We start from the raw sequence: 26,916 nt of genomic DNA, 5'->3' as shown, positions 1-26,916 counted from the left end.
AAATGATCCTATACATTTTATATATACTAAATTTAGGTATATTGAAAATTCTTAGCATAACTCTCTTAATCGGAAAGTAACCTGCGTTTCTTTTCTTCGAATATTCAAAAGAAATAGCTAGTCTATTTATTGAATTAAAAAGAGAACTTCGCGATATTTCCCAGAAAAAGCCAGCATATTTTTGAAGGTAAGGCTTAATATAATAATATTAATATATTCATAGGAAGTCCACTGATATTCCCAGAAATAAACAACAATATTCTCCTAACATTCAGAGAATAAATTTTATACCAGCTTCACAGGTATTTAACCCTTAATTTCATATGTCGAGCTTCTGGTTCGTAGCGTTAGGGTGTGCATCAAATGTGCAATATAAAATTTAAATGTATCTCTAGGCAAGGGGATAAGCGAGCTGTGGTTGGGGCCTCTTCGGGCTGAGTTGTTTTGCTTCAGCACCTTTCAGACACACACAAACAGCAATCAGCTCAGGCAGACGAAACGGGCGCAGGCGTTAGCTGCCAGTTTAAGCCAGGCCCATGTCCTGGCCTGGCCTGGCCTGGCTCATGGCAACAGCAGCCTCGCTGCACACACACACACACACACATGCACAGACAACAAACATGATGTACTAAGTGCGAGAAAATCAATAAATTGTGTTTTTCTTTTATTGTTGCGGCTGCTGCTGCTGCCCTGGCCGGAGATTTTTGCCAATATAAATCTTCGGGGCACTTAAGCCCTTTAAATATTATCAATGGCCAAAAGATGCGCACACAACAGTTGCCACAGTGGCTGCCACAGCTGGTGGCAGGTGGTAGCCAATAAGCTGGACAATGACTACAGGCAAAAACGAATTTTGAGCCCCTGAGAGCTTGGCTCTCTTATATTCTGACTGAGCAAAAAAGTAAATAAAATTTTTTATGAATTTGCCAGGTGCTGAAAATATCACTGAGAACGAACTTGATTTTCAAGCATTATTTTAGATTTTATAAACACGGTCAAACTGTTTACCGTAACAATACATTTCACATTATACACTAATAAGACGTACGAGCACATCATGAGCGTTGCTCTGGAGCTGCTCTTATGTGGGTTTTCCCCACAAACTTAATTAAACTTTAATAATTTAATTGCATTTAATAACTATATATACGTATTAGTTCGTACCTATATGTAAATCAATATACGTACTGAAGTATATACTCATAAGTGCACAATGATGGAAATTTTCCAGCCGCCAGTTAAATAATTCAAGTAAAATTTGAAAGCCAAAACTGTTTTGTGCCTTAAAGCGGAATTTAGCAAAATGCATTTATGCAAAATAATGCAATATTAGTGCAGCAGACCGTTATAATTGTCATATTAGAGGGCGGGTTAACTTGGACAACGGTCAGCCTGACCGGCTGCGAGCTGAGCGGGGTTGAGGGTTGGGTTAGGTAGTTACCGGCTTGGTCAGCTGGAGTAGTAAAGTTCAGCAGACGCTTAGAGAAAATTGCTTAATTTAGCGCAACAGAAATTATCCACTAGACGAACCGAAGCAGAGCTAAGGGTTGTACCTGACATAGAGTAGACAGACGATATAAAATTTTAGAAATGACAAACGGAAATACGAAATATATAAAATACACCTAAAAATTCTAAACGGAATTAACCACAATACACACCAAAACACATACACATAACACACAGCAACAATAAATACAAACAACAACAAGAAAAGCGGCTAGCAAAAGCAAAAGCAAAAATCTAAATTTTGCACATCTTCACGAAATGCCCATCCAGACGAACGAGAATCACGACAATGGGCCAGCGGTGCTGCTCGATTTGGATATCAATGAGTGTGTGCCCGAACTGAATGCCGATCCCAAGAGCATTGGCTGGAATCTGCAGGCAACCACAGAGATGGCCACGCAGCTCAATCTGCCCGCAGGAGGACTGCAACCGACGACCAGCTTTCTGACCGAAGTCCAAGTCAGTCACAAACAGATCACCGATCGCTTTGTCGAGCTGCTCAATCTCTTCGAGGACTACTCAAAGATCATGAAAGAGACCGAACAGGCACAGCCAAAGCTCAAGCGTACGCAGTCCGAGCAGTTTACAGCGACCTATCTCCAGGCTGCAGAGTGTAAGTTGAAGATTCAGCTAGAGAGTGTATACCCCGTTCCCATTATAATTGGGTAAAAAGAGGTTTAGTCTTAAGTATTTTTTAGGTAGAATGCGGTGTCTCCGATTGCATTTAGTATATATGTATATTCTCGAACACCATGCTAGACAGTCCAATGTGGTCAGGTGCTTCGGTACGTTATCGATAAGGCTAGGTTGCTTATCATTTCTCGGAGACTTCATTTGGGATAAAAGTAAACTAGATAATTTTTTATATAGCCCCTGCTATACCAACAGAATCGATAAAAATCGATTGCATGTTTATGAATTGTGGTTCATGAAAACTAGAAATGACAATGCATGTTTTCGTATCAATAATATTTAACTTTAAGGATTCCATTTCTCCGAAGCTATAACTAAGATTTCTGATAAACACGCACATTAAAATGCCACCTTCAGGAACCGAGAAGACCCAGAAGTTATTTAAGAATTTTCCAACTGTTTCACAGCGGAAAGCAGCGAACTGGTGAAGGCCACCGTCAGTCTAAGTCGCATGCAGCTGTCAGACTCAACGCTGTTGGCGATTCCCCCGAAGCTCACCTGCGAGGCGGCCTGCCAGACCTATTGGCCTGTTTCGCCCGATAAGGAAAAGCTGATCAAGCCGAAGCCAGAGAAGCCGAAGAAATCCGTTCAACTGCAGGATCAGCTGAAACAGCAGCAGCAGCAGCAGCACCACCAGCAGCAGCAGTCCCAATCCCAATCCCAGGCGCATACACTACACATTGAGGTGGAATCGATTAGTTCATCAACAGCTTTGCAGCGTCCACCGATGCGTCAGCGCTTGTTGCAGATGCTGCACGATGCGGGGCAAACGCTGCTCGCCTGCCTTGCAATGATGGGCGAGAACTTCACCTATGTGTTGTTCGTGCTGCTGTGCCTGTGGTGCCTCTATCTGATCATCGGACACTACTACAGTTTCCTGGAGAACAATATCAATCAGCAGTTGGATGTTAAGCAGACACTGGACCGCATCCGTGCGCCGCGAGCGGTCCCACAACTTGACTGATGTGTAGTTAATTAATTATTTGTCGATAATTAAACGCAATTTGAGTCAAAAAATAATAAACCCTATTTATCGAAACATACTTGGGGTACAACAACACATGATGGCAAGACTACAGTACAGGGCCGAGGCAAAATCTGTCAACATATAGCAGAAACGATCGGCCAACGGGGGGCGGCTGTGTAAACTGGGCGTCGGCACTGACATTGCATCAATAAAGATTGTCTGGCGATTTAGCTCACAGGGCGCCGTTCCACGTAATGCCCAATCTCCTGGCGTTTTAACGCCCGGATTACGCTTCCGGAAACGCGGTTGTTCCGTTTGACAGGCGCTATTACTAAACTGTTTGATTGTCTGTCTTGATTTTCGATAAATTTCCAATTCATCTTCAGAGCTATCTGCGGAATAGAGGCGAGCATTAAGCGGAATACTATGAAAATAGCACATAAGTTAAAGCCCCTCAAATCTTTTTCAAAAATAACGATCGGTTTCTTTTGGAAAGTCTTCCTGATCCACACGATCATAGATTTTAAGATGCAAAAGATACGACAACTTTCTTTAACTGTGTGTATATAAAATATCGCTATTTAAAGGATATTACGGAATGAAGATCTGGCAACCTTTCGGTTAAATATGAAGATCTCTCTTAACATTGTTAGGATCTGATGGTTCATCAGCTTAAAGATACAAGAGCTAACGGACGCAGTTATTTTCTTTTTTTGAATGGTAGAACTCTTGATTTGGTTTCTTCTTGGAATGAAAGAAATATGGTTAATTAAGCTACATTTCAGCTGCTGTAAGGAAATATTGATTTCCGCAGAACTCATAGTTAACTGGCGTTATCCTTTCCAAAACATTCAATTCTGTAGATCTCGAAGAATCTACTGAAATTTGAACAACTTTCAATAAGTTTCTTCGTTCTTTTAAGGCACACACCAAAGAACGTATAGCCTTTCTAAAACTAGCTGCCTGTTTAATCTCTACTTATCTGTCGGAAATGAAATGTTACCCGCAGCCAAGGCCTCAATCAACCAACTGTGCCATTTTTGTATTTTTTCATTTGTCTGGTTGCCGAATGGAGTATCAATCGGAGGTGGCGCATCGATGTCCTTGAGAGCCAACATCTTGTCCAGCTCAACATCGTCAACGGCAACAATATCAGCATCTTGCTGGCCGTATGGAATTATTCCCAGTATATCGAACAGCCTTTGGCATGGACCGAGTTTGAAGGAATTAGGTTCCTTCGTCAATAGACGCCGTTCAATAACCTCCTGAACTAAGTCGGCTATTAGGGTGTCTATGACGATGGCAGTTTGTGTCGCTCTGAAGGCCATGAAGCAATAAAATTTCGAATTTGTCACAAAAGTTTGAATTAAAGTAAAATAAACATATTAAAATAAATGAAATATACATCTGAAATGTCAACATACGACGAACACAATAATATATGAAAATGAATTTCATTTGAGCTCTGGAAAATACAAACCCAAATTTAGCAATGGATGATGACAATAAAACGCCGTCCGATGAGCAACCACAAATGCTGCAGCTGCCAGACGGCCTGGTGGGCGAAACCGAAACGGATGACCCGCAGCTGCATGTGGAAGTGGCAATGGAGGTGGCGGCAGGGGCAGAGCCGAAGCACGTTAGCTTTGAGCTGCCCAGCACCAGCACCAGCTGGCAGGGCGCATTGCAGCAGCGGCAGCAGCTGGACGAGGCCAAAGCCCTGGTTAAGGACATGATTGAGATCATGTTGAAGCGCAGCGAACCCGAAAAGGATGCAGATGAGGCGACCCTAATGCAGGAACAGACAGCAAAAGCTGCAGCAGCAGAAACAGAAACAGCCACAGCTACAGCCTCACCCTCACTGCGCTACAATGATGAGCGACTGCAGCGCATATTGCGACTGCTCGATCGCTACACACGGAATCTGGAGGCCATCGAGGAGCATGTACAGTCCGCCAACAGTGGACAGCGTTCCACGGTGCAGCTGGATGCCACCACAGAGCTGCAGGTCACGCAACATTGTGAGCTGGCCACGCAGACGCTGCCGGTTAATAGCCTGCGGTTGGATGTGACCAGCACGTTTAGACCCAAGAGCCACATTAGAAGCATCCAGCAGCAACAACAACAAAACGATCAGCAGCAGCAGCAACAACTTAATCATCAGGTGGATATATTGCCACCGTGTGAGCGCAGATATCATACGATTACAATTAGCACCAATAGTTCCTCGGCTTTTGCGGCGCCTGCGCGGCCGCGCACTCTGATGGGCCGAATTGGCCAAACATTGGGCGATTTTGCCGGTGCTTTTTGCCTGTGCCTGCAGGTGAACAAGGATTGCGTATTTTGCCTCGGCTTTTTTATAGCATTTGTGATAAGCGCCAGTTTTCTGACCGCCTTCTTCTATCGCACCATCAATCTGACGCAAACGCAGCTCCGTGTGCCATTGGAAGGGTTGGAAAACACGCCGGCCACGACCAGCGATATGGTCACATTGCGTTTCAACGGTGGCTACTATTATATCTACAACAGTCAGCGGCAGCATTTTGTCTAATCCATCAGATACTATTATGGGCGTTAAGTGTTCAAATTTCTGTATTTTAACCAATTTACTCAAGATATTTGTGGGTCGAGTTGCCCTTTGGAGGACAGCTCAAATCTTTTCCCAAATACACCCAAAAAAAAAAAGGCCGAAAACGATCAGAAACAGTCGCTGTAAAAGTAATTGCAATCGCTAAATTTTTAACATTGATTGTCATATTAGGAGTATTCGAGCAATCGATAAATTTACTAGTGTAAATGTTTATTTGTATAATACATATTTCAAATTTAATTTATTTTCGAAAAATTTATTTATGCCGTAATCGATAGCTCGATTAATACAGAGCTCCCTGATCTCTGCATGACATTACACTAGAACAATCGTCGAAATATATTAACTATCGAAAGCAGTTTTTCTTTATTTGATAAGTTAAAATATACAAATTTCGAATCGGTGCTCTTAAAACTGTTATCGATTAAGGCAGTAGTCGACTAAAGACAGAATCGATAAGCCATCAAACTATCGATTGAAAATTATCGATGAATATGGAATTATTTCTTAGTGCCTACTCAGTGAACGTATATAATATATGTTTATTGAGGCGTTAGAACATATCGCCGAAACTGATCAGTTGGGGTGAAAGGCTTGACAAAATAATATTTCCAAGGTGACACATGGGCTCATTTGAAGGGGATTGTCATCTAAAACATTTTATTTTTCATTCAATTGGACTTTTGAGATTGCACTTCCTTTAAAAAAGAAAGCACTTGACCCGACTACAAAATAGTTGTTTAATAAAGTGAAATAGCTTTGTCATTTTCCGCATATAAAGTTGACAAAAACTGTTCAGTGTCGGCTTTGGGGTCTCAGTTTGCAGGACATTTTGAATACTCTAGCATTTTAAATGGTTGACAAACGTCACGTTTGGAACTCCGGACTTTGTGGTGTTCATTGTCCATTGCCCATCGTAAGTTGTGCGTTGTCCTTTGCCAGAAAGCATTTTTTATAGTTTATTTTCATTTTTTTGTGTCAGGCGTCGCATTTAACTTCAACTGACAATGGGTCACAAAACGTCGACCATGCCACAGCGCCGCCAAATGCCACAGCTACCCGTTTGCAGCCGAAATTGGCCACAAAACGTTCGTCGCCTGCTGTACGGGCACAAAATACAAAAACTTTTTGGCAAGATGCCAGCACAAAGGAATTATTGTTAATATAGGCTGCCCGGGCACCCAGAGCTGGGCTGGGAGCTGGCAGAGCCTGACCGGGCATCGGCTTTGAATGTAATTTATTTATGCGAAATATGCCAAAAATTTTGAAAATTCAACACTCCACACATTGCATGTAAATAATTCAAATACCGCACATCATATACACTATACAATTTTTGAGCGAGTTGCATTTGGAGGCTGAAAAGCTTCTGGAAATTATAAATGTATTTATATTTACTCAGAATTCTGAATAATTTAAATAAATCTATAATTTAAGATTTTTCACAATAATACTATTAAAATATTTTTACCATGTAGAACTTCTACATAAAGGTCAAAGTAACAATTGAGTATATGAACTAAAGGAATTTGGAAAACAAGTCTACGTTGACTTTTTGTACAACATTAAATTAATTGTGAAAAAAACAGATAATATAAGCTTATGTAAGAAACTCTCTCACACAAGATCTTAGAGTCCAACCGAGTCGAGATTCTGGAACTTATGTGTTTTAACACGATAAATCTAGATTTTGTACTTCTTTTATATTAACTAGAAAAAGAGCTGCTAAAGTCAATATATACTGTCAATTTCTTTAAGCTTTCCCATTTACCATGAACTTTATCTAACTGGTAAACCGTATGTTACAGTTAAACAACTGTTAGTTCACTTTAGCTGCGCACAAATGATATGTGATATATTTGATTGAGTGCTCCGCCAGCTGAATGGCAGTGGGGGCAAACGGATAAGCTGTTTAGATATCAAATTTTACAAAATTGAATTCTTATTTATTTATTATTATTTTCATCTTATTTTTTTTTTATTTTCTCGTTTTTTTTTGGCGCTGTGCGGGGACAATTAAAGTTGGAGCGCAAAGAAGAGGAGCTGCCAAACAATTTGGACAGTGCTTTCAAGTTGTGTGCTTGAGGGTTTTCTTCTCTTTTTTTTTTATTTTGTGGGGAGAGGGGTTTGTGCTGATGTTTTTTGGCTTTCGATGGGTGAGCACAGAGCGACGCGCGTTTCCGCTGGCAGGAAATTGAATTGCACGAGCACGCGAAATTACATCATTTTGGAACCACGGTAAACAATTTCCCGTTCACCTGGCTGTGTCGTTTTTTGTGACGTCCATTTTGAGCGTAGAGTAGGGGATATTTGTAGGGGGCGCAAAAATAAAATTTGACAAGCGAAAATGTTGTTGCTAGGTTGCCACCTTGTTAACGGCAATTTGTGCGAAAATATCAATTTCACTTTTTGCATTTTTTGTTTGCGATTGCTAAAAAGCAAAAAAAAAAATGTAAAAAATCTTTTACCATATCGTGCGAGCTTAACTATAGTTAGTATACACTCTCGCACAGTCACACACACACACACAGAGGAGGCAGAAGGCACAACATGGCGGCGCTATAAAAAATAAATGATAACAAAAAAATAAAAACAGACAACAGGCAATCAAAATGTCTGCGAACTCGAACCAGACAATGACAGACAGCATATGGACAGGATAGACACACGGCAGAGGGCAGCCCAATTAGTTGTACTCGAAATTAACTTAATTTTATAAATAAAAGCTTTTATTCAAAAGCACAACTCAAGGGTTCTAACGGGAACGAGTGGAAAGAAACATAAAAATACTATTTGCCCCACATCGCAATCTTTGAATTATATCCAAGGGTCAGCATAAATACATTTTTAAAAAAATATATTTTTATTGAGTTGAACAAATCTGCAGAGTTTCTCTCTGTTTCACTTTCATGTGCCTTTCTTGTTTCATTTTTATGTGTCTTTCCTGTTTCATTTCCATTTTGTCCCGATAAACTTTTGAAACGGCCCGCGTTAAAAATTTGCACATATGCTGTGCGAACTAAACTGAAACTCAGTCAATGTGCCACACCCACTAGGCAGCCCTTATACTGCTGATGCGCTGTTGCTTCTTCTTCTTATTCCTCCTCTTTTTCAACTGCTGCGACATGGCAGCGCTGTCAGTTTGAAAGGATTATTGCCACTTGCCGCTTGCGGCGAACGTTCTTAAATGTAACACGTTTGAAACAAGTTTAGATACGTGCGGCGCTCGTATCTTTTTTATACCCTGCACCCATTGAAAATTACTATTAAAAACGGGGTATAATGGTTCTAGGCAAGTGTATGTTGCACACAAAAGAGAGGCTTTTCCTTCAGAGTATAATATATATATTTTATAGATGTATATTTTATACATTATAATCTGTATGTACCTTTATAAGTAGTACATACATGATAATAAATATATACTTATAATTTTCTTTTGATTGATTGATACATATATATCTCTGACATTATATCAGCTGGACACTGCAATTTGGGTATGATAGTTAAGAGAGTTAAAAAAAGATTAACACTCTCATGACCTTCCTTCCCTCTCCTCAAAGCAGAAGCATTTTTATAGATCAGATCTTAATTTTTGGTACGTAGACATATTTGAGTATAATCTTAAGGTCCTAAACATTTCATAACTTTCTGACAATAAACACAAAAGTTGTTTAAGAAGTAAATTTCTATATAGAAAGTTCTTTTCTTTTCTTCTATAGAAGAACGTTCTCTTGACAGCGCAGGGCTGGGTACAGGGCATCGCCTAGTCGAGCACTCTCGACTAGAGCACGCTTACTTGTTTGGTTTTGGTTTAGGGTCTGAGTCTGGGTCTTGGTTGGGTCGCCGCTTCTTTGGCTATGTAAAAAGTCATCAACGGCCCAGTCGGCCAGTCAGTCAGCCAGTTGGCCAGTCCGATAGCCCGAGATAGCCAGCCGCCTGCCCGCCCGTCCGCCTGGACTAGGCAAAAACCAAATGGCTGCGACTGGTTTGACGGGATTTTGAATGGGCCCGCGGTCGCTGTTGGCCACAATTTGCCCTCACTTCGCAGTTGAACCCCAGCCGAATAGTCGTAAAAATTCGCGCAAAAAATACACAAAAAAAAAGTAAACCGATAAAAAAAATAACAAAAACTGCACAACGCTCAATTGTTAAAGTTTTGCGATGCTAAAGAAAAACAAGTATGCTGCTGTCGCGTGCGTTCGACTGGAGGATACTCTGCGCTGCGCTTCTTCTTCCCTTAGTCCAACATGATGAAAAATCATTCTGAAATAACATCGGTGTTTGATATGCCATCGGTACACTTTGCAGAGCATTAAGAAATTGCGTATAGCAGAAAATATAGCCGTTCTTTAAAATATTGATTCAATTTTTGGTATACAAATTTACCTTTTAAAGACTGAGATGGTGACACTGTTGTAGTTGGTGATTCCACTGATAAATTTGCACCAACCCAATATACCCTTTAGCCTATGTCTACAGGGTAAATAATGCGAACAGCCAAGCTTCTAAAGTTGAGGCCCTGCCTTGGCACCAAGTGCGAGATTGATTAAAGACGCCAAAGTCATTCATCATGCGATTCACAGCATGACAATAGAAAAAAAAATATAAAACTGAGCTGTATAACATAAAAATTCAACTAGAAACTTGATATGAAATAATTGGAGCCACCAAATTAACAAAATAATTAATAAATTGCAATAGAGTCAGTTAGCCTCACCAAAATTTTTTGTAGTACGGATACAGATAGTTTGTCCTGCTAAGAATTCGAAAAAAAAAATATCCCCTCTGACGATTTTCGCCCAATGCAGCTGTTGGTTAGTTGAAATTTCTCAATACTCTACCAAAAGAATATTCGAAGACCATAAACCTTTCAAAGCCTATCAGGTTTTTAATATATTTAAAAGTATCAGAAATATAGTGTATTTTTAATTTGTTCGAAAAATCTTAACCGTAATTAAGTGCGTTTTAAAGCTATTGACCAACACTGGCACTGTAAAATCGCATAAATGTTGTTGTACTTTAATTTTACGACTCACCTTTAAATGGATTCCGGCTTTGCCTGTGTTGTGTGTATTTGTGCATTTGTGTGGGTGTCTGGATGTGTGTGTGTGAGTGTGGCTGCTGTTAAAAGATGTTCTTGCTGTTGTTGTTGTGCATCCTGGCGGCCATTTTGTACTTATGAAGCAGCTGAGGCTTTAAGTCTACAATTTGTCCAAATTCACATCTTTGCTGATTTGCTGTTTTTCTTTACGATTTAAGATAACGGGTTTTATTTTAACACTTTAGCTGCATTGTTTTTTTTTGCTATTATATATTATTGATTTACTAACACTTTTTTTTGGGGGGCTAAGCTGTATTTGGTCGCGGGTTCGGCTGCGGATGCGCTATAAATCAAGTTTTCTTAAAGCTTTTCGAAAGGCCCCACGCACTAACAACAGGAAAAAAACAGCCGGACGGCAATAGTTGAGAAATGAAATAAAATAGAAAAAAGACACAAATTAAAGTGTAATGTAAAAAAGCAGTTAAACCACTTGGCTCTAGGTTGTACTCTTGGTTATACACTGTTCACGAAAAACGGGTGGATTGGTGTTCGGCAATGTGCTATTGTAGCTGAATACTCAAAACTTATTTGAACAAATTTAAAAAGTTTCTTCTTAACTCCAAAAATCTTTATGCTCTAGTTTTACAGTTTGAAACTCACTACAGTGGACGCTCGCAAACTAGAATTGTTCAAATCATAATACATTCATTTATATTTAGGTTGTTTGGTGTGGCACACTGCAACTTTCAGAAATTCGAATATTTAAAATCACTTTTAATATCGACGCCTTCTAGTTTGCAAGCCTTCACTGTACTACCTACAGTTAAAGCTAAATATCCACTAACACAATAATCATGGCAATCACAGTTCAAGTAACACTAACACAATCGTCCACCTATTTATAGCTGTTTTTTTGTTTTTTTATACTGGGAACAGAGTATGGAGCCGACGAGAACTTTCGCCTGCTGTTACTGTCGTTTCTGTTGCTGCTGCTTCTTCTGCTCGATTTGGTGTTTGTATTTTATTTGTATTTTTTATATTTATGGTTTTTTGTAACAACGAAACAGCTGAAAAACAGCAGCAACAACAGAGACGCTAGCGAACCTTTTGAGAGCCGGTTTCAAACCAAACGCAAACGCAGCGAAAAAACGCGAAACAAGTTGCAAAAACGTCAACGTCTGGTTGCAAGTGACGTCGGCAGCTAACTAAGCGGAGCAGCAGCTGATTGCGCAGTGCGTTGCTAGAACTTGTGCAAAGGACCTGCAGCCGGGCTCTGAAAGCATCGGCAAAATGTCAACTTATGTAAAGCTTCACAAGTAACAGAGGCAGCGGCAGAGACGGCGGCAGCAGCAGCGACTGCAAAAAGAAAAAAATTGTTTTCCGGCATGTGCTACTGCACATATACAGATGTGCGCAAGAGCGAGATGGCAGCAATGCAATTACAGCCCAAATTCAAAGTAACAGCCTATGCATTCTTATGTATGTTGGCGCCTGCGCTGCGCCTGCACAGCTGAGAAGCTTCTGCTGCGACCGCACGCGCTGTTGCTAGGGGCCCGACTGCAAAAGCTCAGCTGTTTTGTGCTGTTACAACAATGAGGAGGGGGATGGGGCGACTGCCTGGAATTTCTATTTAGCTTGGCAACCCAGAAGTAACGGTCTTCTGGGCCAACGGTTTTTCCGATTGATTGCAGCAAATCGAAATATGTACATATGTAAAACCAACGCAATGAAAACAGGTTCGCAGCAGAGCACAGTGTGACGAAAGCTGCAACATGCGTGTTCTGCAAAAGACCTTGCCAAAGGATGCCCACGGTAAATAGCAAACATATTTTGCAGGGTATACCCTCCCCTCTCGTATCAGTCAGTCAACAAATGCAGTACATTTTCGCAAAAGTTCTCTCTGAGAGCGCTCTATCACTGTGTCTCTTTCCTTGGTCTTGTTCTTGCTCTCGCATACCACAGTGCAAACCTGTTTTATTGTTTAAAGCATTTTCGCCGCCCGCCTGCCACACTAAGAACACTTGCCACCAAAATGTTCCGTTTCACAACATTTTTTTTTGTTATTTTTTGTTGTTTGTTTTTATGTTTTTTGATTATGTTGCTGCTTCTGCTTCTTCGCTTTTGGAGCTGCCGCTACCGTTTGGGCTGCTATTGTTGTTGCTGTTGCTTTTGAAAAATTCAACGACACGCGACTACACCTACACATACACATTCATACACGCACGACGCGCTCGCTCACTCGCACTTACACACTCACACGAAATGGGAAAAAATAACACGAGAGCCGACAACGGTCTCCACGTCCGCGCGCTATAATGAGAAAAAACGAACTGAACACTGAAATCCGTTTGCAGCCGTTCGAAGCTCTTTGGTATTGGCAACATGTTGGGCAGACAGTTCCACCAAATTTACAGACAACAAGTTGAGCTGTAATCTACATCGCACAAATTTTGTAAATTTGTAATAAATTTTTTTTATTTGAATTAAGTTTCCTTTTCTATTTAAGGCACCAGTTAAATTTGTGTTTTTGCTGCGCATTTTCAGCAACTTTTAAAGCGAACCTCTCTGGCAACAACTGCGCATAATTGCACGATGCACTCAAAACTATGGTGATCGCATAGTGCAGCTAAAACTGTTTGGGAGCACATGTGCATCGCGAACAGCTCAAATGTGTTTGCCTTGCGGACAATGTTTGCTGTGACTATTATGTTATTAATTGCATTGTGTTGCACTTGCACAATTTGTAATTAAATAATAATATATGTAAATTATTTGTTTATACTTGTATGATACTTGGCGAATATGTAAAATAGAGCGCGCGCAGACCTGCACCTTCGATAGTTGTGTCCATACTAAGCGTGGGTGTGTGAATTTGCTTGCATTAACGAAGCAGCTTAACGAAGAGCCAACCTAACAGTTTGTCAAGTTAACAGTTTCGTTAGGTACCTAACATAATGTTATTGCTTAACGTGTGGCACAGCACCGTTAAAATTTAAATATTAGAGGCAAAATTAGTATGTGATAAATTACCATTTAATGTACACGAGCATAAAACAATAAAGAAAAACGATAAAAACATTTGTTATAATTAATAGCTAATTAAGACAAAATATGTATATTAGGATAAGACAAAAAGGCGGATAAAAATAAAGCACTTGTTAACAATTGCTTAGGGTTACGTGAATGCATAAATAGATAAATATTTATAAATAAATAAATATATATAGATGTATATATACATTTATTTATAAATAAAGGACGACACTGGGTCCATGTTAACAGGTTTTCATAGCTTGTATATTTATATGGTAAGTATGAGCTATTTGCTAAAGTTAATCGTAATCGTAAATTCAAATACAAGCTCCAAGTGGTTGTAAGTAAATACATATATTATAATGATATAATATCCGGGTATTTAAATATATATTTATATATATATATATATATATATATATATATCGGTGATATAGCCTTTGCTCAGCATGGGCATATATATTTTTATTTTGGATCTTTAGGTTGTTTTGCTCCTCTATTTTGATTGCACTATACAACAAAATGAAACAGTTTCTTGTGTCACAGAGCTCTTAACCGTACAGATTTCGTGAGATCTCTTAGGTTAGCTATGCTGAGAATTATTGCGAAACGTATGTACAATATGATAAACTTCAAAATTTAAATATTTCCGTTTTCCATAGAACTGACAGCATATCGGGAATGTCCTAATAACATAAGATTAAACATATTGTTTACTATTGCTGACAGTCAGGAATACAGTTAAATATAAGAGTGGTCTAGTCGAGAAGCCCCGACGTGTAAATACCCTGTACCCAGCTCCATGCTGGTGTCACATTCTGCTATTCGTCCACTTTATAACAAATACATTCAATTATGACTTATGTGATTATTGTCCGATTCTTATGAAACTCAGTGATTTATAATGAAATGTAGATGATATTTAAATGTGTGCATACACAAACAATTATGACTAATCCATCTCAATTTTAGGGGATGGATTGATACAAAAAGTGAAATATTCTTGATCCCTGTGTAGAATACGAGAAACTACAGAACAAATTTGGTGTCTCTAGACTTTGTTTTCTCAGAGAAATGCTCAAAAATCTGTCAGTTAATCGATATTTATCGATTCAAAAAAATTGTAGTTATTAAAAACGAAATGTTTAACATATATACTAATTTTTGTGATTATACCGTTTCTATAGACAGACAGACAGCTCATCCTGCTGATCAAGAATTAATATATATGCATACTTTCTGGGCCATAGATGGTTACTACCACCTGTTACGTAAAGTGGGTACAGGGTATTATTACATGATAATATTTTAAATTTATAAAACAGCTTATTTACGCGAAAAAAAATAATAAAAAATTATAGTTTCTGACTTCCTATAAGATCGTCTAATCAGAGAAGTTCAACTCGCATAGCTCGAACTCTGTGGCCTCTTAAAAAGTGCTGTTTCACAGTTCTAATCATAAGATAAGTGAATAAATAATCCAACATATTGTGCAGAAAAGGTACTTTGAAGGGATTCGATTTGGTCATATTCCATTTGGGACGACTTTACGTCGACAATCGCATGTTGGCCAGAGCCAATGTATTGCGTTCAATTAGCGAGCGCATCCGCTCTCGCAGATACTCACAAATGGAGCTGTAGTTTTCATGGTTCGCCAGCTCCATGGCCGTCAGACCGTCCTGGTTCTTGAGCAGGACATCGCTGCCAGCGGCCACCAGTTGCTTGCAGACGGTCATGTGGCCGAACATGGCGGCCGCATGCAGGGCCGTTTCCCCATTGGGCAGCAGGCCCAAATTGGGGCGATATTTTAGCAGCACCGTAACCACAGACGCGTGACCCTTGTGGGCGGCCTTAAACAGTGGCGTCGCACCATCACAGCGCACAGTGTCCACGTTGGCGCCATTCTGCAGCAGCACCTTGCAAATGTGATCGTGCCCCATTTGGGCGGCTATCCAGAGTGGGGTCGCTCCATCGATGCGTTTAATGTCCATCGATGCATGCGCCAGGATGAGCAACGACAAAACAGTTCGATGACCATTTTGGGCCGCTATAAAAGCGGGCGTGGCACGATCCTGCATAGAATCAAATATTAAAAGTCAATTCAAATGAACTAGAAATAGAGCATAGTGCGGGTTATCGAAGATGCAACAGGAAATACTCTGCGAGTATGCAATTTTACTGTTTCCCTTGCTGTGATGAACATTCCGCGATACCCGTTTTGCAAGTGTATAAACGCACCTTCATGCAGGCATTCACATCGGCCCCACAGTCCAACAGCTCTCTGATAATCTTCACATGCCCGCCTTGGGCGGCCACAAAGAGGGGCGTGCCACCGTCCAAGGAGGGCGTGTCGACCTTGGCGCGCGCCTTCAGCAATATTCGCACCACATCCAAATGGCCGGCCTGGGCGGCAAAGAACAGCGCCGTGGTGCCCGTCGATCGGCGCGAGTTTAGATCAGCGCCCTGCTCCAGCAGCTCCAACACGCAATGGATGTGACCACCAGCTGCAGACAATATAAGGGGCGTGGTGCCGTCCTGTAAAGAGCAAAAGAAACCCATTCGATCAGAGAGCAGCGGCAAATGTCGAAGATCGAACAAGTTCACAGTGGTTGTTCTCCCCTTGATGAAAACTAGATAAGTTTGTATAAATCTCATTACTGATTTCTCTCCAGATTTGTATAAAAGCAAACCCTGGCAAAACTGGGTAATTCCCACTATTAAATAACATATTTTAAGCGTATCGTATAATATAATTTCAATGCCATTAAGACAGAAATAAAAGATTGTTGAGATATGGTTTATAAAAGTGACATCATATATTCGCGACTTTATAGCCCGATATTACATAAACTTGTTTAAACAGTAGTCTGAGTCGTTCAAGCGTGAAGTCATTCGCAAAATATTACAACATTTTTGAAGTTAATAAATAAATACGAAATGATTTTCAGTTTAAAGACAAGTTAACACGTTGTTTACAAAAGTACGCACCAATTGGCAAATAAGTCGAAAAGCGAGAGAAAAAAAAACGAAATTAAATAAATATTAAATTTCACTTGAGGCGCAGCGAAGCGCGCTCAAAAGTCAGCTGCATAAGCTGGACACAAATACCGATGCATACCCTGGCCAGTTGGCCATATTCTCGATTTGGCCTCAAGCGGCACACAAGGGCACCCCGCCGTTGCAGCTACGTGACTGTGCCACCCCAAGGGGCAGCACACCAGCAGTTAGCAGTTAGCAGTTTGCCTTTTGGTCAGAGATTTCTGATTTTCGCTCCGATTTCGCTCAGCTGCACGCATGCAAATCAACACGAAACGAAACAAAGCAAATCAATTACAAGGGATCCGACTAGTAAATACCCTGGCAGTACACAAATTCATTCATTAAATGCCTTTAGCTAATTTCATTTGAAATTCTATTATATTTGGAGAAGGATATAAGAGAAGGAGAAAAGATGATACACCTGATCAGAATTTGGATTAAGACAATAGATAAATTATGGGTGAATAGATACTGCCTAAACCATTAAGCCCATTTCCAATTGGTACAGGGTATAACAAAACGAAACGAAACAATTTGAATTTCGCTTTGACTGGTGAAAACTAATCGCAATTGCAGTTGAATTCATTGGACGCTCAATTAAACAATTCAACCAGCTGGCAATTTTTTATCACTATCATTTAAACATTTGAGACAATGATACAGTAATTATATAATTATAAACTGCTTATTGAATCAAAGAAATTTTCAGCTTTGCCTAATGCGCAAATGCTTTGAATACTAAAGAAAGCGCCTATTGAAGTCTTTTCTGTGTGTATACTTAAACGTGGATATAATTAAATTACGAAACGTTAGCTTTAGACGTTCAGAACTTATAATATATACATAATATTTATATGTATATATATAATGCTTATTTCGGAGTATATTGGACTAGGTTCTAAAACAAATTTGAAGAAATAACTATCATATACTTCTATGAGCAACGAAGCACCTATCGAAGTCTTTTCTGCATATATCTGTCTATCCCGTGGAGATAATAAAATTACCAAACTCCATGTGTTTAAGCCTAAAAACTTCCACACACCTCGGAGAGCAATACAAGTATTCTTAATAACTCGCAAAAGGAATATATTTAATTTGAACTGCACCCATTTCATTCGCTGTAATTTATCAATCTCAAAAAAATGCACTTTCATAAATAAATTCAGTAGTTATAACTTCCCTAAAAGCCTTATTAGCTTTATTCCTAACTGATTTCTGGAACATATTTAAGTCCATCAGCTTCCTTTCCAATTTTCAAGTAACATGCCTCTTAACTTGCCTGAGTTATAAAATGCGCTGTGAGCAGCTGCAACCAGCTGGTTGTTCGTAGTAGTTTTATTTATAACAAAGCGAACTTTGGAGCATATCACTCACCTCATCCTTGCAGTCCACGTGCACTTTGCCGGTATCGAGCACACGGCGCATCTCGACAACGTCGCCGCGTAGCGCTGCCAGATGCAACATCACATCGGAGGGCGTTTCCTTCTGTAAAAGTTGTTGAACAAAATGAACGTAAACAAATTAATTAACAAGTTAAACTTTGGCAGCTGTCAAAAGTGAGGCGGCACTTGACTAATAGCTAATAGGAGTTTGAGTTCGGGTTTGGGCAGGGATCCGACACCCACACACACAGAGAACATTAATGAAGGAAATTAGTTTCTACTCGCTCCACACCGCAAATTATAGTAATTAGTGCCCAGAGGGGCAGCTAAGTAGAAAAACTACAAAAGCGCTGGGAATGAAAAACTTGAACAGCGGATGTGGATGCATTTTTACAATGCTTTGCGGACGCTTTGACAACAGACGATATATGAGTGTGTTAACCCTTAGCTGGACACATTGTATACACTAGCCAAGGGTGTCAGGTGATTGGGAAGCAGAGAGCTGAGATATGATTACGTAAGTGTGAAATATAAATAAATTTAAAAATAGTCCTTAGAAGAGTATGGAAAACAACATCCAAGAAGCTGTAATTGTAAAGCAGCCTTAAAGATATACAGTTGCGAAAAAAATAATAGCACCACTACAACACATTTTGTTCTTGATAAAAAAAAATGCGATTACAGTTGCGATTTTTTTAAATTTTGGTTTTTTTTATATTGTTTAGTATTCCCCATAATCATATGGATCCTATCATCTCTGAGATTACAAACTCTTTTTATAACATGATTTCTTTAAAGAAAAGTTAATATTATCTAGGATTTGTAGATCTTTTATTAAACAGCTGTGTTTCATCTTTTATGAGTTAGTAATTATTTACAATCTATATTTGTTTAATAAAATTAAGTTGTTTTTAAATGTTTTTAAAATCAACTTCGAACTTATTTAAGGCAACCAAAAAGTAATTGAAATATTTATTTTTTAAATATTAAATTTTTAAGGGCCATCAAATGATCGAATATTTTTCTTATTTAAAGTAGAATAGTTAAATAAAACTCTTCTTTCACTTTCACAAATTATTTTGACAAGCTAAGCTCTAGTTCATATTGCAAAAAGTAAACTTCGCTGAGTTTTGTGTAATTTTGAAAGAGCTGTGCTCGCTTTAACCACGAGGCACAGTTGAGGGTTAAAGAGCACTCAGCTGCGCCGAGTGATGGGGTCATCTGTGTACAAATGGTTTTAGAGGAAATAAACGTACAATAAATATTTGAACTATTTAAATAGACACTGAAACTGGGAGAAGACTGTCAACTCGTGAGTTAATGAAGCGCATTAAGTGAGGGGCTATTCGCATAGCCACCTGTTGAAAGACAACAAAAGCGACACGAAGTAGCCCCCTTCTACATGACATCACTCAAGTTGCCACAGTGTGGCAACAACAATGCAAATGCTGACATAATAATGATGATGATCATAATGATGCTGATGCTGCTGCTGCTGATGATGATTATAATATTTATAGACAAACTGAAATGTCAGCAGGCAGCCGCAGCAAGAGCCACAGCAGCAGGTGAGAAGCACTTGTAAGCCTTCAGACAAGCGCTAGACACGGCGCTTGCAACACGCTTGTGCCACACACTTTTGTGGCAAGTGTATGCTAACAATAGTCGTCTTTCGACTTGATATTTCTGCAATCGCATCCATAATCAAGTGTCCACTTGAGTTGCTTTGGAATATATTCTCTCGCTTTATCAGCATGCCTAATGCGATATTATCATGCCAAAGCCAAAGTATAAACGACAAAGAGCGAAAAACAACAGGTAGAAACGTTGCATTCGGACTTAACCGACTGCACAATACTCTGTTCACAATGTAAGAAAAGCTTAGAGCAGTCGAAACGAGTCTGCGTGATTATTGCGCTGGAAACTCTAGCTTAAAGAAATTTAAGAAACTATCGATTTTTGTAAACTGTCGAGGGATGTGTTTTGATTAGACGAAGTCATGACATTGAAATGAAGAGGCCCTGAACTATTGAGCAAGAGGGGACATTGATTTGCCTAGTTTCTCGAGTATTCTATCATTTTTATTTGCTTAAAATCAAATTTAAATCACCATGCTCTCTAACACTTTGTGAAGAGTGCTTAACAATAAGTTCTCAAATATTTACTTAATATAGTATATTCTTGGATAATGCATGACGGCGATTTTTGTCTTCGTGCGAGTTTAAAAAAAAAGTGTGAGTAATTTATCTTGTTCAACTAAACTTAAGTAGATCAAATAAACGCAGTGTAGATATGATGAAAATAAAAGTTAACTCACGTCTTTTCAGAAAATGCGTTAAATATTAAGAAACAAATTTTAAACTATTATTTTATACGAGCTATTTTAGAAATCTAGAAATCTGCTTTCATTCGTAAACGCGCAGTTTGGACACATTTGTTAATAATTCAAATTTTTTTTCATACCATAAAAGGTTATTTGTGATCAAAGGTCAATGAGAGCAATATAATATGTGCTCTCAGCACGAGTTATAATAGCTTCTGCAATTTATAAGTTTGGGAAATAATGTGTTCACATATATTTATAAGCTATGCGATTATAGAAGCCTTTTTGATTTATTTTTGTTGTTTATAAAAGTTAAAAATCTATTACATATTTGTGCTCTTTAGTTAGTCTATATAAGCTTACAATCTTTTGGTTTACATAATATAGTATCACTGCACTTTCTAGAGGTAATGCTAACCCCAACCCGCTCTCTCCCCTAGACAAGCTGCCCAATTGGGTAATATCTAAGCAGCTTGCCGGTAATCAACTTTATATAGGTCAAACTCACCTTCAGTGACATGTTTTGATTGCTTTGCTCTGTGCTGTCTCCACTCGTTCCCTCTCTCTCTCTCTTGCTTTGGTGGCAGTTGCAGTTGCACCTGCTTACAGGCCCGTTACCATTGACCGATTTAGAAAGTGTAACGCAGCCGGCTCCAGCTCCCGCTCCAGCTCCAGCTCCAGCTCCTGCTCTAGCTCCAGGTCGAGCACCAGAAAACAGCACCAACAACTTCAACTTCTAGTAACAGTAATAGCGCAGCAACAACAATAGTAACAGTAACTACAACAACGGGCAAGTGGCACCAATCAAATCACAACAACATCAGCAACAATAACAAAGATCATCATCGAGGAACCAACGAAACGTCCGTCCAATTGTCCAGCACCGACCGACCGACCGACCCACCGACCAGTTCTAAAGTATCCCAAGTCAAAGCGCTGCAAAATAAAAAGCAAACCGAGTCACGGGGCATATCAGAATTAAGTTGCCCAGACAGCTGGGATTAGAAGTCGGGGAATTGGGAGTTACGAGCGAGGAGTTTGGCTGTTTGTCGGGTCGACAGGTTTCCCAAGCAACTAACCAATTAGAATGCAAACCAAAAAAACTAAAAGCAAAGTAAAGAAAAAGTTTCAATGCAATTGCAAACGAGAGCGCAATTTAATATTGTTGCAAAGAAAAGGATATAATTATAGTGGCTCCTACATAATCATAGGGCCAGATAGTATGCAGAGAGTAGATGGTGAATTTGTAAGAAACAAAGTTTAATGCACTTCGAAGACTTAAATTAAAGAGCAGCTTTTATAATAACAGGCTAAGATTAGGTTGTAAACGTTGCTTTGTTTCTGAGAACAAAAGTTGTTCGAAATTGGACTTTTTGAATATCTTAGCCCTATAACGATATTCTTATTTGTATAAAATGTGCTTTGATTTTAAGAAATACTAATATAGTAGAGCCAGGGTCCAAAGATTTGAACTGCAGTTGTCGTGAAATCTTGTAGGCCCTTGGAGCCGAACTGTTGCTATATGCGAGTGACTACTGTAAACGTTTGATAACATTTCACATGCATACTAAATGTTTTTAGTCTGTTTCTTGGTTTCCTAAGGATAGTTAAGTGCTCTGCAATTATCTTCTTTTTTTACTGTCATGCAATTTCATTTGATTTTGCATGTTGCGAGCAATTATTGTTATTTTCCTTTTAATTTTATAATTTTCCGATTGATGTCGATACGCCCCGACAATTGACAGGTGGGCGGGGTCAACGGGTCTAAAAGGCAAAGCCATAGACATGGTATTACTTTTACTTTGCTCGTAGCTTTATTTATTGCATTTCATGCAGACCACATTTTGGTTTTTTTTTTCTCTCTCATCATGTTTTTTACGAGCATCATCAGCGTCTCGTTGGCTCTGTTCCCTTTCAACTTTTGACCTAGAAAGTGCTTTACTTAAAGTCTTCTACATGTACTCTAGACGTCATCAGCAACATGCGGCACAGCAGGCACGCATTTTGGTGCTGACATCACAGTTTTTCAGACATATTTTCTTTTATTTTTCGTCTACTTTTCATATGCTGGGCCCAGTTTAATTACTTTTAACCAGACGCTTTGTTAGTTTTGCTATGATTTTAATTAAAAAACAATGCTTTCTCATTTTCCCTAGCTTGTATTTCCCCCAGTTTAGAATTGGATTTACCGAACTAGTTTTGTTTATTTGTACGACAAATAAATGCTTTCAATAAACGTTAATCTATTTTTAGAGGTAATTCGTAGTTTGCCTTGGTTTACCTAAGGTTCTAGGTCAAATACTTGAGATAAGTATTAAATATATGATAAATGTTTTGTGTTGCCAGCTTTTAGCGGCAATAAATTTTGTAAATATGTCAGCAGACTGTTTTACGCTATCAATAATTGTGGTAATAATTTTAGTTTTATTTACCCACTATCATTAAATTTTCGATATCATCAATATTAACATTTTATTGCCTAATTACACACCACATAAGTTTTTTTTTTTATGAAAACTATTCAATTTTATGCATATTCATTTAATGTTCACAATTGGCTTCACTTTCATTTTGGTTTATAATGCCTGGGCACCAACTATTTATTGCAAATGCTTCTGTTGTGGGATTTTGTATATCGTTTAAAAATAGCAGCTCACGTTAGACAAAACACTCAACAAATGATCTCATTTTTAGCGCATAAATTTACATTTTCTGTTTTTACAATATGCAAAAATCACACACAGGCGCTAAAGGTCAAGAGGCTGTCAGCCGGCGCGTTATGAAGTCTGTTCAAGAAATTTACGACTGCAACGTACCGAGAGCACATAAAAGAAAACCACGCCGCAAAGCTTTTGGCAGAGCAACCAACGTGAGGCAACCGAACGCGTTGAAAGTTGAAAGTCAACTGAGAAGCCAAGCCAAATAGTTGAACAACAGAACCTGCTCCGCTATGGAATACACGAATCTAAAATTGGTTTTAGCCTTATAAAGCCAGCCAGAATAATAATATATGTAGCTGGTTTCTAATTTACTATATTATTAATTAGGAGTTAAGTTGTTGTAAATATGAAATTGAAGTTAACGGTAAAGCTGGCCAATTCAAAGATCTCACGCTTTTTTATGTTAACAGGCCATGTTATGTTACTGTTAATTCGCTGATCGAGTGTTATGTTGTGTTGAGTAGAATCTGTTAAAAATCATTCTTGAGTTTACGGATTAAATATTTTGCTGAACAGCAAATAGTAGCTTGTCGGTTTCTTATTCTCAAATAAAACTTTCTTACGCAGCAGCTGCGTTAATATTATAAAAAATATGTATTATAAAGTTGTCGCATTATTCAGTTACAATTATGTGTATATTCAAATACTTTCGCCCACTGCACAATATGAACTGCAAATACAAGCCAGTCAGACGCGTTAATCCGTAATAATAACAAACTCACACAGTCAAACACCCCCATACACACATGCACATAAAAATACACACACAGTTGGCGCAAGTAAAAAAGTCCTGCGGAAGTCCCATTGACGGAAAATCGGCGCTGACACCGGATCAAGGACGCCGACGCCACAGCCTCTGTCCAAAATCAATACTCACATTCAAAGTTACCACAGGGCGCGTTCTCTTCTATTAAAATTTATTATGGGCACAAACTTTAGCCACTAATTTTACTAGTTGTGTCTATTATATGCTATGGATATAGGACTACGGGTTAACAGCTACCGACTTTGCAATGGGCGCTAAGGCCGTGAAAGCTCCGGCGCCAAAATTGATGCAATGCAGCACTACTCTTTCACATTGCCAAACGACTAATAAATATTTATGAACGGTTGTCGAGCAATCGATATATTCGATAAAAAGCATCGATACATTCAGCGCAACAAGCGTCGAAAGATCGCAAACTATTAAACAAAATAAATATATATCTAGTCGGCATATAAGAATGCGTCTTTATTAAATTCTTGCAAATTGTTTAATGTGTAAAACCAATGCTGAAATTGCTTGCGAATTGTCAATATTATATTTAAAAATTTAAATACAGGCAACTGAATAGCAGATGTTAAGAAAATATTAAAATTGCAATTAAATTATGTGGCGTTATCACTGAATATTAAATTTTATTTAAACAAATTCAAATACAATTTTTTTTATATACAAAATATTTTATTTAATGTTGCACAGAAGAGCATTAACAGATATATCGATATTTTGTTGCAACCCTATAGCGCAGCCAACTTCACTCTTTCTCTTTTCAGCCTCCATTGACGAGTGTTGGTTCGCTAATTTGTAAATTATTACAAAATGTATGTAGAAATTGGTTAATACATATGAAAACGCACAAAAAATACTGATAAAATGTTATATTTCTTATTGTAGCATAATGGAGAACGACGCCGGTGAGAATGTTGATTTGTACGTGCCCCGCAAATGGTAGGTGTTGAACACGTGTTTCGCGGCTCGCCCGGGCCGTGAGTGCAGCAGCTGAATTTACAATTGGATAACCATTATTGTTGTTTGTTTGCAGCTCGGCATCCAACAGAATCATCCACGCTAAGGATCACGCCTCCGTGCAATTGAGCATTGTTGTTGTGGATCCCGAGACCGGTCGCCAAACCGATGGAACCAAGACCTACGCCATTTGCGGTGAGATCCGTCGCATGGGCGAGTCCGACGATTGCATTGTGCGTCTGGCCAAGAAGGATGGCCTCATTACCAAGTGAGTTAATCGTATATAATATACCAATAGCATCAAATCAAATAACCCTTGTTTTTGTATTGCAGGAACTTTTAAATAAATTGTACACAACAAGAATTGGTAATAAAGTGAATTCCTTTTGTATTTAACGTAAGGTCCACTTATTTTGTGTTTTCTTTTGAACCGAAATGAACACTGGCAAGCCTGAGCATATTCGACTTGGAATCGTGATTTCATTTGGAAACCACATAGAGAACTACAATAAACCAAGGTTTTTGATTTAAAATGGACTATTTGATGCATGTTTTGTGTTAGTAAATTAGCTAATATAGCTGCTCGACTAAAGACTATTTTAGCCACCATCGCTGATAGTCTAGAGCTCGCCTTAGATAAGCAAGTTTGACAGAAACATAAGAGGAATTATCCATTACTGAACAATTGGCTCAAGGAGATACCAACAATGTGCAACTTAACCACCGCACGATGTGATGCTTCCAGTTCCGATTTTTAAATTACCCATCGAGCCTGCAGCTCTCTGGGTCATCTGGTTGAGTTATACTAGCTTACTCAATAATTTTATGTTGAGCCATTACTCTGCTACTCTCTGGCTCACAGCATATGGTTGAGCTAAACTATACATTCATTGAGTTTATTTTGACCCAATATCCAAGGATCATTTAAAAGCTGCTCGTTTCCTGCTTACATTCTGTTAAGCGCCCGACAACCCAGAGGACCGTTTTGATATATCTTAACAATGCAAATATTAAACTGAATAAAAAATAAGATAAATTATAAGATTAAATATTAAATATTCAACTGATTTTTCCGTGGCCTAATACATATTGCTCGTATTTGGCGGTTATACCAGTACGGTAAGATATTTATCGATATATAAATAAACCACGCAGTGTTGCCACATAGTGTGTATGTGGAATATTTTCAGTGTTAGGCAGCAACAAAAAATACCAACAATGCACGTGTTTCTTCAAACGTTTCATTCATTACTCTGCCCCTCAGTGAAGCACACAAGCCGAGAGGTTGCATTAATATTTTTATAAATACATAGAACAAAAACCAAATAAGAAAAATGGTAAGATTGTATATTGTGTATTCATTAAAATGTTTTACTCATAGGAGCTTCGATTTTTCACAGACCGAAGAAGTGAACCCGAAAGCATTCCCATTGGCCGATGCCCAGTTGACCGCCAAGATCATGAATTTGCTGCAGCAGGCACTTAACTACAACCAACTGCGCAAGGGAGCCAACGAGGCCACCAAGACACTTAATCGTGGTTTAGCCGACATTGTTGTGCTTGCCGGCGATACGGAGCCCATTGAGATTCTGATGCATTTGCCACTGCTGTGCGAGGACAAGAACGTGCCGTATGTGTTTGTGCGTTCCAAGCAGGCATTGGGACGTGCCTGTGGTGTGTCTAGGCCCATTGTCGCGTGCTCTGTGACCACCAACGAGGGCAGTCAGCTTAAATCGCAGATTACATCCATACAGCAGGAAATTGAAAGGCTGTTAGTTTAAGTTAAGAGGTGACTCTAGAAATGCGTACAAATCTGTAAACTGTATCATTAATAAAAAAGTGTATTTTTTAAAACATGAATTTTATTTTGTTTATAGACTGGTC

General features: G+C 38.9%; 7 protein-coding genes across 12 annotated transcripts in view; 4 read left to right on the top strand and 3 right to left on the bottom strand.

Moving 5' to 3' along the window:
- B4 overlaps nucleotides 1–13,105 on the bottom strand; it is a 58,749-nt gene extending 45,644 nt beyond the window's left edge. The window contains exons 1-2 of one of the 3 annotated variants that reach the window (XM_064697312.1): nucleotides 13,061–13,105; nucleotides 10,799–11,190 (exon numbers count right to left, since the gene is read on the bottom strand). The gene's annotated coding sequence lies outside the window, so the exon portion shown is untranslated. Of the gene's footprint in view, nucleotides 1–10,798; nucleotides 11,191–13,060 lie in introns of those variants that run through there. The other 2 variants (XM_064697314.1, XM_064697313.1) reach the window with 2 other exon arrangements.
- Nucleotides 1–25,433, top strand: part of RpS21 (ribosomal protein S21) — a 75,824-nt gene extending 50,391 nt beyond the window's left edge. Inside the window, exons 1-4 of one of the 2 annotated variants that reach the window (XM_064697556.1) lie at nucleotides 24,795–24,887; nucleotides 24,961–25,014; nucleotides 25,109–25,300; nucleotides 25,366–25,433. In XM_064697556.1, the coding sequence (XP_064553626.1) occupies nucleotides 24,965–25,014; nucleotides 25,109–25,300; nucleotides 25,366–25,375 (252 nt within the window). In that variant the 5' untranslated portion in view covers nucleotides 24,795–24,887; nucleotides 24,961–24,964 and the 3' untranslated portion in view covers nucleotides 25,376–25,433. Of the gene's footprint in view, nucleotides 1–24,794; nucleotides 24,888–24,960; nucleotides 25,015–25,108; nucleotides 25,301–25,365 lie in introns of those variants that run through there. The other variant, XM_064697557.1, reaches the window with a different exon arrangement.
- On the top strand, nucleotides 1,575–3,241 carry LOC135439127 (signal transducer and activator of transcription C). Its single transcript, XM_064697755.1, has 2 exons — nucleotides 1,575–2,122; nucleotides 2,610–3,241. The coding sequence occupies exons 1-2, from the start codon at nucleotides 1,768–1,770 to the stop codon at nucleotides 3,164–3,166; spliced, it is 912 nt and encodes a 303-aa protein (XP_064553825.1). The 5' UTR covers nucleotides 1,575–1,767; the 3' UTR covers nucleotides 3,167–3,241.
- Nucleotides 3,212–4,497, bottom strand: LOC135439128 (uncharacterized). Of its 2 annotated transcripts, none has more exons than XM_064697756.1 (2): nucleotides 4,173–4,497; nucleotides 3,212–3,561 (listed from the first exon to the last, which is right to left on the bottom strand). In XM_064697756.1, the coding sequence occupies exons 1-2, from the start codon at nucleotides 4,495–4,497 to the stop codon at nucleotides 3,233–3,235; spliced, it is 654 nt and encodes a 217-aa protein (XP_064553826.1). In that variant the 3' UTR covers nucleotides 3,212–3,232. The 2 variants fall into 2 exon arrangements, with proteins under 2 accessions (XP_064553826.1, XP_064553827.1); XM_064697757.1 differs by having other exon boundaries at nucleotides 3,212–3,557.
- LOC135439126 (uncharacterized) lies at nucleotides 4,572–5,999 on the top strand. The gene has a single exon (XM_064697754.1). The coding sequence runs from the start codon at nucleotides 4,662–4,664 to the stop codon at nucleotides 5,718–5,720; it is 1,059 nt and encodes a 352-aa protein (XP_064553824.1). The 5' UTR covers nucleotides 4,572–4,661; the 3' UTR covers nucleotides 5,721–5,999.
- LOC135439210 (ankyrin repeat domain-containing protein 29) lies at nucleotides 15,118–24,395 on the bottom strand. 2 transcript variants are annotated; one of them, XM_064697880.1, is made up of 5 exons: nucleotides 24,181–24,395; nucleotides 21,092–21,519; nucleotides 18,253–18,363; nucleotides 16,075–16,371; nucleotides 15,118–15,908 (listed from the first exon to the last, which is right to left on the bottom strand). In XM_064697880.1, the coding sequence occupies exons 2-5, from the start codon at nucleotides 21,101–21,103 to the stop codon at nucleotides 15,384–15,386; spliced, it is 945 nt and encodes a 314-aa protein (XP_064553950.1). In that variant the 5' UTR covers nucleotides 21,104–21,519; nucleotides 24,181–24,395; the 3' UTR covers nucleotides 15,118–15,383. The 2 variants fall into 2 exon arrangements, with proteins under 2 accessions (XP_064553950.1, XP_064553951.1); XM_064697881.1 differs by lacking the exon at nucleotides 24,181–24,395 and adding an exon at nucleotides 23,400–23,468.
- A 780-nt stretch (nucleotides 25,434–26,213) lies between the features above and the next one.
- On the top strand, nucleotides 26,214–26,886 carry hoip (NHP2-like protein 1 hoip). Its single transcript, XM_064697589.1, has 2 exons — nucleotides 26,214–26,369; nucleotides 26,433–26,886. Exons 1-2 carry the CDS (start codon nucleotides 26,367–26,369, stop codon nucleotides 26,811–26,813), a joined length of 384 nt encoding a protein of 127 aa, XP_064553659.1. The 5' UTR covers nucleotides 26,214–26,366; the 3' UTR covers nucleotides 26,814–26,886.
- Nucleotides 26,887–26,916: the final 30 nt, after the last annotated feature.

This window comes from Drosophila montana, unplaced genomic scaffold (genome assembly GCF_035044405.1).
Source record: "Drosophila montana isolate Dmon_TW-CO22-7 unplaced genomic scaffold, ASM3504440v1 contig_402_1, whole genome shotgun sequence".
NCBI lineage: Eukaryota > Metazoa > Arthropoda > Insecta > Diptera > Drosophilidae > Drosophila > Drosophila montana.
The sequence above is the reverse complement of the archived record's forward strand: the minus strand, read 5'-3'. Positions and strand labels throughout refer to the sequence as shown.

Bases quoted from the DNA above. Each gene is read 5' to 3' on its own strand.
- LOC135439127 (XM_064697755.1), top strand. From the start codon at position 1,768: ATGCCCATCCAGACGAACGAGAATCACGACAATGGGCCAGCGGTGCTG. The intron at 2,123-2,609 runs GTAAGTTGAAGA...ACTGTTTCACAG, and splicing joins CTATCTCCAGGCTGCAGAGT to CGGAAAGCAGCGAACTGGTG.
- LOC135439128 (XM_064697756.1), bottom strand. From the start codon at position 4,497: ATGGCCTTCAGAGCGACACAAACTGCCATCGTCATAGACACCCTAATA. The intron at 3,562-4,172 runs GTAACATTTCAT...TCTATTCCGCAG, and splicing joins GATTGAGGCCTTGGCTGCGG to ATAGCTCTGAAGATGAATTG.
- LOC135439126 (XM_064697754.1), top strand. From the start codon at position 4,662: ATGGATGATGACAATAAAACGCCGTCCGATGAGCAACCACAAATGCTG.
- LOC135439210 (XM_064697880.1), bottom strand. The intron at 16,372-18,252 runs GTGAGTGATATG...TGCTCTTTACAG, and splicing joins ACGTGGACTGCAAGGATGAG to GACGGCACCACGCCCCTTAT. The intron at 15,909-16,074 runs GTGCGTTTATAC...GATTCTATGCAG, and splicing joins ATGTGAATGCCTGCATGAAG to GATCGTGCCACGCCCGCTTT.